This window comes from Anser anser, assembly GCF_964211835.1.
Source record: "Anser anser genome assembly, chromosome: Z".
Classification (NCBI taxonomy): domain Eukaryota; kingdom Metazoa; phylum Chordata; class Aves; order Anseriformes; family Anatidae; genus Anser; species Anser anser.
Window position 1 is genome coordinate 77,734,170 of NC_139723.1, and position 11,079 is coordinate 77,745,248.

At 57.3% G+C, this 11,079-nt stretch overlaps 1 protein-coding gene across 3 annotated transcripts; it reads left to right on the forward strand.

Annotated features, from left to right (window-relative positions):
- Positions 1–120: 120 nt before the first annotated feature.
- On the forward strand, positions 121–10,129 carry FANCG (FA complementation group G). Of its 3 annotated transcripts, XM_083816794.1 has the most exons (14): positions 121–1,183; positions 1,269–1,356; positions 2,455–2,586; positions 3,218–3,411; positions 4,326–4,479; positions 5,437–5,567; positions 6,036–6,182; positions 6,959–7,119; positions 7,365–7,431; positions 7,890–8,230; positions 8,375–8,430; positions 8,973–9,110; positions 9,489–9,621; positions 9,848–10,129. In XM_083816794.1, the coding sequence occupies exons 1-14, from the start codon at positions 1,097–1,099 to the stop codon at positions 9,963–9,965; spliced, it is 1,947 nt and encodes a 648-aa protein (XP_083672920.1). In that variant the 5' UTR covers positions 121–1,096; the 3' UTR covers positions 9,966–10,129. The 3 variants fall into 3 exon arrangements, with proteins under 3 accessions (XP_083672920.1, XP_083672921.1, XP_083672922.1); XM_083816795.1 differs by lacking the exon at positions 2,455–2,586; XM_083816796.1 differs by lacking the exons at positions 4,326–4,479; positions 5,437–5,567.
- Positions 10,130–11,079: the final 950 nt, after the last annotated feature.

Below are 11,079 nucleotides of genomic sequence, written 5' to 3' on the forward strand. Positions count from 1 at the left end.
CCCAAAAAGTGTACGGTCAAAGGTACCTGCCAAAGTCCAAGCCAGGGAAACCTGGTGGGCTGGGGGAGAAGGCTCTGCCCTGTGTCCTCCCCTTCAGGTTTTCACCAGAGCTGGCTGGTTCTCCCCTGGAGCTGAAACACACTGATGGGAGCTGCGCAGTCCTGCCCTTTCCCTTCCTCCTGGCCACCACCTCCCCAGTTTGGAGCACTCTGTGTGGGATGTCCTGTGGGGATGGATGTCCTTGGGGTAGGTGGAGAAGAGGGCAGCATTAGAGCAGGCCAGGACTCCATCACGGCACCTGGTCTCCTCTTGGTGGCACAACTTGGAGGCAAACCAATGCTGGCTGGATGCTCCTGAGCTCTGCTTTTTGGGGTGGAAGTGTACAAAGCTATGTGGGGCAGCCCTGGGAGCAGTTATTCCATGTTTTATTTCTGGTCTGCTTGTCCCTTGGCGAAGTGTGCCATCCTTATGGGAGAAGTTTCCACCCTACGCCCCTCGAAGCCACTCATTTTGCTCTGCGGTGTGCCCTGCTTGGCAGTGGCTCCCTGTCTGTCTGTGCAGGAGGGGAGCTCTGCCACCATACTTCCTCATCGCTCTTTGGTGGGCCAGACCCAACAGGCAGCGGGGAGAATTTTTGTGTCCAGCTTGTGCTGAGTGGAAAACCAGCGGCTGAAGCCCTCCACCACGGTGGGGAAAGTGGCTGTGGGGGGGCTCCCCATGCCCTCATGCTTGCAGCATGGGGGCTGTGCTTTGGGGACATCGTGGCTTGGGACGTCTCCCTTCCCTGCAGTCAGTTCCCGTGCCCCTTTCCCCACCTCATCCCCGTCTCTGTCCCTCAGCGCCCGGGACTTTTGCGCCACAGAAGGCACCACAGCGCATAGAGCCAGGAAGGCGAAGCTCGCCAGCTGCGAGTTTCGGACCTTCCCAGCCACCATCCCCCCTTCTCCGCGAACTGCCATTCGTTGCCGTGGCAACGGCGGCTTCCCGCCTGCCCCGCCGACCAATGGGACGGCTGGGCGGGAGGGCGGTGGCCAATCAGAGGAGGGCGAGAAGGAGGACGCCATGATGCGGAGGCCGTGAGGCGGCGGCGGCGGCCATGAAGCGGCGGCGGGGGGCGGCCCCGGAGCCCGGCTGCCTCCGCGTCTGGGCGGCCGAGAGCGAGGCCCTGGCAGGGCGATGGCGGGTGCGGAGCCTCCCTCCCCGCTCCCCCGGGGCTGTTCCCGGGCCGGCTGCGGCGCGAGGGCAGCGGCTGAGTGCGTCCCTTGCAGGCAGCGCGGTGCGCCGGGCCCCGAGGTGCTGAGGCGGCGGCGAGGCAGCAGCGAGGAGCCTTCGGGGAGCTGCTGCTGCGGATGAGGGGTGAGTGGAGGCCCGGCCCCCGGCTTCTTGTTGGCTGCGGGCACGAATTGTGTGGGGTGGAAGCGCCGGTCCTTAGGGCTGCAAAAGCACAGTCATTAAGGTTGGAAAAGGCCTCCAAGATCATCTGGTCCAGCCATCCCCCTACCACCACTGTCACCCGCTAAGCCCTGTCCCTAAGCACCAAGTCCAACCTCTCCTTGAACACCCCCAGGGACGGTGACGCCACCACCTCCCAGGGCAACCCGTCCCAGTGCCTGACTGCTCTTTCTGAGAAGAAATGGCTCCTCATTTTCAACCAGAACCTCCCCTGGCGCTACTCGGGGCCATTCCCTCTGGTCCTATCGCTATTTAGTTGTGAGAAGAGGCCAACCCCAGCTCCCCACATCTTCCTTTCAGGTTGCTGTAGAGAGCTATAAGCTCTGCCCTGAGCCTCCTCTTCTCCAGACTAATCACCCCCAGTGCCCTCAGTCACTCATAGGACTTGTGCTCCAGACTTCACCAGCTTCATAGCCCTCCTCTAGACATGCTCCAGGGCCTCGATGCCCTGGGTGACGCAGCTGAGCTTTGGGGTGCCTGGAAAAGGTGAGCAAGCCTTTCTCTGTGAAGCTGCAGGACTGGGCTGCTTGGCACCACATTGCGCTGAGGAGCTGTGATTGGGCCAGGGAGGAATCCTGAACAGAGAGAGAGATGCTCTAAGGAACAGTTACAGAGCATCGCAGGGGCTGGGTTGTCCTGTGGTGATGCCTGGGAAGGCACAGCACAGGAAACCTTTGCAAGGGGATAGATCTGTGCTGGAAGAGGGTAGGCTGCTGGTGTTCTCTTGGAAGTGCCTGGAGGACTGCAACACTTGGCTAGCAGAGAAGTGGATGGCTGTATCAGTATCGGTACCTGGAGAGGGGGGTGACATCTGCTGTCAGTACAGGTAGTGCAGTCCCCAAGCTGTAAAATCTCATGACAATAACATCAACAAAAAAATCTTGACAGGAAACTTCTGTTGTCACAGAGCAGGATGATAATACATCAGCATGGATGGCTGTAGGGTTTCTTCAAGCCACATCCAAGCAACTCAATTTCTTGTCGGACTGGCTTTGATTACAGGGCTGCCAGCTGCCCTCCCAGCCTTGCCTCTGGAGCTCACCGTCGTGTACAACTCCCTGCTCTTTGTTATGGGGACATCTGACCGTGTTGTCGAAGGAGAAGCGGAAGGAATACGCCAGGGACTCCTCAGGGGTAAGGAGAACAATCTCTGTGCTTTGGTGATGTCCCGCAACTGGCCAGAGGAGGGGGAACTGTGAGCGAGGAAGGCTGTGTCTGCCAGGAGTGGAGGAGATAGAGCTGCTTGTGGCCATGGGTGATGCACAGCTGCGTGGCCGTCAGCCTGCTGCGGAAGGGCAGAAAGCTTTAAGGGAAATGAGAGTTTTCAAGGCATAAGGTGCCAAGTCTCTAGCAAAGTTGTAGTGTCAGTAGAAAATAAGTGGCTTTGTTAATTATGCTCTGCTGGGTTCAAAGAAAACTTGCTGAAAAAGGCTGCAAGTGGGAGAGGGATCTGCAGTGTTGGCACATGCTTGCTCCTGGGTAAATGTCCTCAGGAGGACTTAACAAAACACAGGTGTCTCCTGTGTGTGCAGTCATTAACTCCACTGTCCGAGAGCTTGGTTCCTGCACTGCTTCTGTAGCCTGGGCAAACCTGTAACCCCCTCCCATCTCTTATTGCGAGGAGTCTTTGCTTGCTTCATCCTTTCTCTCCCTCTTGGGACAACGTCTGCTACAGGGCGCTGACCTGTTGCCTTATGGCTGTTTTGTTTCTTGTTGTTTTTCTGTGTTTGGCTTGCTTTTGATTTTCGGCTTCTCTCTCTTCCAGTTCTGGAGGCTTGTGGAAGCTCCGGGCAGGACCTCAGCACAGAGGAGCTGTGGCAGAAGGTGCTGCAGGAGGTAACCGATGAGGAACTGCGGGCCCCCTTGCACCGACTGGCAGCCCTGCAGGCAGCGTGGTGGCTGGCCACCAGCCGCCTGCGGAGCGTCACCGGCCTCTTCCAGCTCCTGAGCAGCGCTGAGGTAACCATGCGTGTGTGGGTGCTGTTCCAGCGTATCACCCCTGCAGCTCTGCAGTGTGCATTAGTCATCTTCTCTTAGCCTCGGGGGATCCTTAAGCTGGCTGCCCCCCATTATCCTGCTGGTGCTTTGTGCCTGTGGGTGAGCATGAGCCAGCTCCCTGTGCCTCAGAGGGATGGTGCCCGACTTGTTTCCTGCTGCCAGCAGCCCCGTTTAGCCTGGTGGATGAGTAGAGCTTGTATTTAGCCTTCTTGCTGTCATTGTGAGTTTCCACCTAATCACAGCGTGTGCCCTACCTATATCTGTGCAGACCCAAATAAATACCCGTCAGTTTGCTAAAGAATGCGGAGCTGATATAAATATTGTGTTTGTCATAAATCCCACTCTGCAAAATGTTTCCATAGTGTTTGGAGATCTGAGCGCTTCCCAGTCAGCGTGAGTAATCCTCTGCCGGGCATCCACACAGCCCCACTGCGTTCGTGGGTCCTGGAATAGCTCCCACGTGCTGCGGCCCTAGGCCTTGGGGTGCCGAGCTGGGTGGCTGGGGCAGGCTGGAAGGGGGCTGCAGGTGGACGTGCAGCCTCTGCAGGGAGCAAACTGTGGATGGTGGGACAGAGAGGAACCTTTTCTGCTGATTGGGGCGGGGGCAGGTTATGTGAGGGGTCCCTGTCTTTTCAAATGCCCTCAGGCAGCACCCAGATCTGCCTTGCTGGACGTCCCTCAAGCTGCACCTCGCTCTGAGGTGGTGGGGTGCTGACTGGGGTCAGGAGTCACACTGAGGAGGTGGTAGGACCTTGCTCCCCAGCACAGAGAGCGCTGTGAAGGGTTTGGTGGGAGTTCTGTTCCCCTGTGCCCTGGGATCGTTATCTCCCACTCCCCCTCAGCGTTGCCTGCTCTCTCTCTCTGTGTGCTCACAGGACTCAGGCAGAGCTCCCTGCAGCAGAGGGGAGAATGAGCTCCTCGCTCTCATCAAGGCATGGAGAGTGCCGGCCAAGGGGGCCTCCATGTCCCTTGTACAGAGCGCTGAGAATTTGAAGGAGACCCTGTGCACTGCAGCAGCCTTCCTGCAAGGTTTGTGGGGACATTCCCGTCCCTGCCACTCCTTCCCCTGGTCTCTTGTCCTAGGGCCCCTTCTCCCTGCTGTTGTCCCCGTTGGTTTTCCCAAGCTAACCAGCCCTTGGGCGTTTCAGGGCTCTTCTGTAGGAAAAGGGCCTGGGCTGAGCCTTCGGGTCTCAGTCTTGCCATTTGGTGTCCAAAGAGCTGCTCTGCTTTCTTCCCAGCTAAGTCTCTGTGCTGTCACTGGGTGTTCTCTGCACGTCTGTGGCTTTATGTTGGTATCCGGGCCCTGCAGTGATCTTGTAGAAAGCGGAAGCCTGGCAGAAGGCTTCTGAGGATTGTCCTTTTTTGTCTGTCTCCTGGTGCCTGCCTGTTTGCAAACACATTGTTCCTGCTGGATTACAGTGCTGTGGGAGCCACGCAAAGCTGTTGTGCAGCCCTGTAGCCCGGTATTGCAGCAAGTGATTGATCTCATCTGACTGCTGTGTTCTGTCCTGGCGGAGCTTTTTGCTCACTTGCTGTCCTGCCAACAGCTGCAGGGCCGCCAGCGCTGCCTTGCTGTGTTCGGTCTGACACAAGGCCTTCGTGCACGTAGGGAGAGCAGGAGGTGCTGCCCACAGAGCTCTCAAAAGTCTCTAGGGAGGTGGTAGTGCTTCCAGCAGGGAGGTGACAGATCTGAAGGTGTCATAGGCAGGCATCTTGGTATCTGGGCTTGGAAACTGCTATTATTTCTACTGGATGCTTCCACAGAGCGTGTTGTTTTTCTGTCACACAAAAGATCCCTGCGGCAGCAGGAGGGAAAGGGCACATTGGGGTGCAGTGTGGCCTGAGCCATGGGCCTGGTCCCTTTGTGGGGGGGCTGTGGGATCCCCACAGAAAGGGGAAAAGGTGAGGGGGATCTACACGTGCTTGTTCAGGGGCAAGGCTGGGTGGGAAGGGGAGCTGCAGAGCTGAGGTGTCGGTCTGTCCTAGGGCTACAGGAGCTGGAGGCCGGGAACCTCCCTGCTGCCCTCTCCCTTCTCCAGAAGGCTGCAGGAGGATTCTGCTCCAAGAGGGTCCTGGCCCAGATCTACACCTGCCTCGGCTGCTGCGCTCAGCAAATGGTAATGGCCAAACTTGTGCCCTGCTGGCAGGAGAGGGGAAACAGCAGAGAGCTGCGCGGGGAGGCTCAGGCTGTCTGCACTGCCTCGGTGTGGTTCTAGGCTGCTGCAAGAAGATGAGATGTGGAGCAGAAGTTACCCTCGTGGCCCCATTCTCCTTGGGCAGCTGCGAAACCCAGGCAGGGTTTTTGTCTGAGCATAAAGGATTGATGTAAAGAGAGAAGCTCAAAAATCAGTTCCAGGGAGGGAGGGAGGCTAAAGTGCTGCAGCCTAGTGATACGACTGTGCTGCTTTGTAGCAGTGGGGTGAGTTCTGCGTGGCAGCCTGGCAGTGCAGAGGGGCTGGGAGTTGCTGGGATATCCTGTACGAGCCTGCTGCCCTCGCTTAGGGGGATCGCTGGAGTAGCAGAGCGGAATGGTGAAGGTGTCAGCAAGATGTCCCTGAAACTTGCATCTCTTCCCATCTACCCAGGGCAAGCCTCAGACAGCCCTTCAGCACCTGAAGCGGGCCCTCCAGGTGGATTTCCAGTGCCTTCCTGCCCTGTCCCACGTGGCAGCAGTGTACCAGGAGCTGGGGGAGACAGATGCGGAGCTGCAGGCCCTGGGTCTGCTCTACGAGGTTTGTCTGCTTCCCGTTCTGCTGCTGCAGGCTAGTTTATCACCCAGCAGAGCCTGCACAGAGCTTCAAGTAGGTTTCTGCCTTCTAGGGGGCTGGTTTGCTCTGCTGTTTTTTCAGCAGTGGGCCCGAAGGAGCCCACTTGGTCAGGAATCCCTGCTTGGCACCTGGCTGTTGGATGTAGCAAGACCTCTGGGTCCCAGTTCATGTTCTCAGCGGCCTGGGAGAAGAGGCTGTGCTCTAGTGTCAGAGAGCATCAGTCTTTTAATAAAGGAGCTAGTAAAGAGGCCTTCACAAGGCAGATTGTGACTGTGAGGGAGTGTTCATTAGCCCTAGCAGCCTTGCTCTGTCTGGGAGGAGCAGGTCACAGCAGGAAACACTGAGTTGGCTCTTCAGACGTTTGAAATGCGTAACAGACAAACACAGCTGCAGAGAGCGAGCTCTCATTACCGATGGCCCAATATCTGGTCTAACCAGGTCTGTGGCTGTGATGGGAGGTGCTGTTCCAGGCAGCTCAGAGTACCTTTAGCCCAAAATCTGAGGCGCAGCATCCTCTGGGTGGTCTTGCACATCTCCTGATGCTGTGTCTTTGTGATTCTGATTTGCTCTTCCTTTTTACTGGAAATGGCTGTGCTGTAGTGAGTAAGAGCAGTGTGGTTGTGCTTATGGGGCCCTTCTGCTTGTCTGGGTGCATCTGCAGATGCCAAAAACAAGTGATTGCAGCTGCTTAGGACTTGAGCGGGGTTGTGCTAACCATATTTTCTGTTCCTGTTTCACAGGCTTTGGAAAAAAACCCTCCGTCAGCTGCTTCCTTTAGTCCATATTTTCTAATCCGAACAGAGCTGCTCGTCCACACGCCAATCCTCACTTCTCTCCTTCGCCGTCGCCAGCCCTCTGAAGTGAAGTACCTGCTGGCACAGCGGTGTCTTCAGGAGGGGAGGTAACAGCTGCCTCTGGACTGCTTGCAACACGCTGCTTGTTTGGGATCTGCGGTCTTTCTCCGTGCTTCTGGAAATGGCCCAGTTCAGTGCTGCTGTTATAGGCCTGCTGAAGTCGTGGGGCTTGTAACCAGAGCGAGTACAGTGCGGGGAGCGCCTGCAGGCTGGTGATTCAGGTTCAGCCTGGCTGTTGGCACTTCTTGGGCTCACCCTGCTCCTTCCACCACGTGTCCTGTTCCTGTTGCAGGGTGGCTGATGCGGTGGAACATTACCTGGATTTTCTGGCCGTGCTTCAGGAGGGGCTGCAGCAACAGGCAGGTATCTCGGTGAAGAGTTCCCTTGGGAACTTGGTAGATGAGGTTCAGATCCCCATCCTAAGGCCTGGGCCTGGACTTCGTACTCAGACTCCAGGCTTCAGTGTCTAGTTTGAGATGTGAAGGAGATGAGCAGGGGGTGTGCACCTGTGGCATGTCTGCCTTTGGATTCACACCAGTGACCACTTGCCACTGCTGTCTGGAGAAACAGCTTCCCTTTAAACCGTGGGGAGCAGCTGTTGGCCTGGTTTTGGATGGCCTTCCACTTAGGAGCAGGGATTTGCCTTCTTGGATGTTGCTGCTTCACAGCTTCTGCCTCCCCCACAGGCTCCAATATCTGTGGGAGTGGGTCTGAGCTTTGCTGGGCAGCAGCTCCGGGTTCCCAGTAAGCGCAGGGTCTTTCTGCTCAGTAGGATGCTCTGCAGCTCTGTCTGAGCGCTGCCATCTTTTCTCCCCAGGTTCCCCTGGATGGTGGCTCAGCTCTGCCCAGGATCCCTGAGGCGTTCCTGGAAGCAGCATCCGCCTTGGAGCAGGACGGGAGGCACCGGGATGCCATAACGTTGTGCGAGGAGGTCATCAGCAGGACAACTGACCTGATCCCACGGGCGTTGTTACTAGTTGAGGAGGGGCTGGAGCAGCCAGAGAGCCCCTCACCAGGCATGGGGCTGGCCGGGGGACTCCTGTCCCAGAAGAGGGAGAGTCTGCACTGCCTCACATGGAGAGCAGCTGCCTACCTGCACCAGGGCTGGGCGTGGGTCAAGCTGGGCGAGAACAAGGAGGCCATAACGCAGTTCAGCAGGTGATGAAGTCCCCCTGGAACCCAGCAGGCAGCAATGGCTGGCGTGGGCAGAGCGTGGATTGGTGTGGGGGCTGATGTGACAGCTTGCAGCTGAATTCCCAGCCCGGGCATGGCACTGAAGTTCATCTGTCCTCCCACCTGCAGGTGCCTCAGCGAGCTCTTGCGGTTCCCCCTTTGTGGGCCTGGCGCCGAACCGACAGGTGAGGCTGTCCGCAGCTGTGTGCTTGGCAGTGGTGGGTAAAGGAGCGGGGCTGTGGTCCCACTGCCACCTCTGGCAGGAGGCACTTGGCCCGGTGTGGTGAGCTCCGCGCCATACTGGGCCTCTGAAGGGACGGGCTGGCTGGGTTGGGGTAGGGTTTGCCCTCAGCTCTGCCTCCTTCCCTGTTAGGTGACATTGTTTGTCACCTGGAAAGCTTCTCGATATGGGATTCAAGGGGATAGATTTGCACCAGTTTTTGCGAATAAGCAGCCAAAGGCCAGGCTGCTGCCTGCCGAGGTTGCTGTTGAGCTGTAGGCATGTAATGTACTGAGCTCTCAGTGTTTTTTGCTCATTCCTTCTGCTGCCTCCTTGCCTCTCCCAGCCTGGCAGCCTGAAGCTGAGCTATGCCATGGGATATTCTTGGAGCTGGCAGACAAACAGGCCCAAGTAGACATGTGGCCTGTTTTACCACTACCCTGGGACGTGGGGGCAGTGTCTGGAGGGTGCTGTCTGCAGGTGTGTGCATTCTTCTTTCCGTGACAGGGAATCTCCTGGCAGAAGTGGAGGTTCTCCAGAAGATCAGGTTGCTTTCCCTCATTGGGCGAGGTACGCAGTTCCTGGAGCTGGGGAAGCACAAGGAGGCCTTGCTGGATTTCCAGTACGGCTTGCAGGTCTCGCCAGGTGAGAGGCTTTTTTTGGGGAGGCATAGCATGTGCTGCTTGCAGGGGTGACCCATGGGCACCCGGACCAGCCCCTTCTGCTCAGTGCTCCAGCGGTGCTGAAAAACCGTAGGGATGTGAGCTTCAGCGGCGTCTGCCACATCTGCTGCTCCCAGCCCTGACCGAGGTTCCCTCCCGGAGCCTTGCACTGGGGCTGCAGACCTGCTTGCAGAGAGAACCCCAGCCCAAGCAGAGGAGTGGCAGGCTGTACTGCAGGGCTGACATCATCTGCCTTGGCTTCTGTCCTGGCTGCCAGCCCAGGGGCTGATTAGAGCCTGTGATGCATCTGGGAAAGTCCTCCCCCATTACACCACCTCTCCTCCTCTGACGTGTCTTGCAGGTGACCCAGCTGCTGCCTCTTATCTGGTGCAAGCCCTGTGGAAGCTGAACCGAAAGCAGGAGGCTGCTGCTCACTGGCAGAAGCACTTGGAGAGGCCCACGGGGGAAGACGGGCAGCAGGAAGGGCAGGGAAGGTGTGTTGTGGGGCGTTTGGGATGTCAAACAGCTGCAGATGAGAGCTCCAGCAGTGCAGCCTGTGCTTTAAACTGGGGGTGGTTTATCTCAGCGCCTGCTGGCCTTCAGCTGCAGCTTGAATGTGTCAGGGGAGCTCCCCCCTTGTCTTCCTCAGGAGGGGTGAATTTCCTAGTAGGAACAGGGGAATACCACAGACCTTGTTGCTGCAACACCCTTCTTTTTCAGGCCCTTCCCCTTGTACCTGGTTTCATGTGTGAAGCAGGCAGCCTTCCCGCAGAGGGAATCTCTTGCTAGAAGCATCCAGGATTACCTCAGGACCATGAGCCAGGATCCCTTTAGCTAACCCAGCCAGTGTCCTCATCACATGCCCTGGAGCCTCCCTGCACCAGGGTGACATTGGGACTCTTTCAGGACTCAAAACTGCTCTTGGGTGAAGCTGGATTTCCCAAAAGACAGAAACAGAACAGATTCCCTTTTCTAATAAAAGCCTCAGATCTATTCAATTTATGTAAGTCTTTTTTTCTTTTTCCTGTGCCCTCTTTCCTCCGGCAATTCAGAGTGAACATTTGCAATGAAGATCATGGGCTTGCTGCTGCCGTGGGCTATGCCCCGGGAGATCGGGGTGGAGATACCCTTGTTCCTTTGAAGCTGGCATCAGCTCATCACCATCACTCCCCGCTCCAGGGACATTTTGGGCTCGGGAAGGTCCCCTACCCGTGCTGTCCCAGCGTTGGGTGAGCCTTGTCTTCCACAAGCCTAAAGAAAGGGTTGAAAACAACTCTTTGGTGTCCAACACGACGAGGCCCTGACTGTATCACCTCACTAACTAGGTCGGTGCTGATGAGGCAAGAATTTGGCCTTGACCCAAATAGGCCGCAGGGTGAAACTGCGCTCCTGGAAGAGGTTAAATTCAGTGGGGTCCCACTCCTCCGCGCTCAGAGCGGGGAGTCCGGTGGCGGACAGGCCCCGTGGTTGCTCTGATTCACTCCCCCCTTACTTCAGCCCTAAAAACAAAGGAGGGCAGGGCAGAATTAAGCACAAGAGCACAGGTAATTAATTTATTAATTTATTCATAAGCACCCACAGGAAAACAAGGGAGTGGCTGGCCGGGAGCAAGCGTCAGCAGTGCCTGGTGTTCTCTGAGGTAACTGGAGGGAGTTCACCATCCACAGAGCCCCCCAAAAAAGAAAAAACCTTAAAACAGGGGAAACCTCCCAAAACTTGCCCTGGGGCCACGCGGAGGGCTGCGGCCGTGCTGAGCCCGGGTGCGCTCAGCGCACCAGTGCCTCTGCCCGAGCTGTCAGTCACCCGCCTCCCGCGCCTCCTATTGGTCGCTGGCGCGGCGGGCCTTCCCCCGCCATTTTCCTATTTTTGCCATTGGCTGCCCGGCTCGCGTTGCCAGGTAGATCAGCCATGACAGTGGAGGCACTACGATTGGCTGTCGGCCGTCGCGCTTG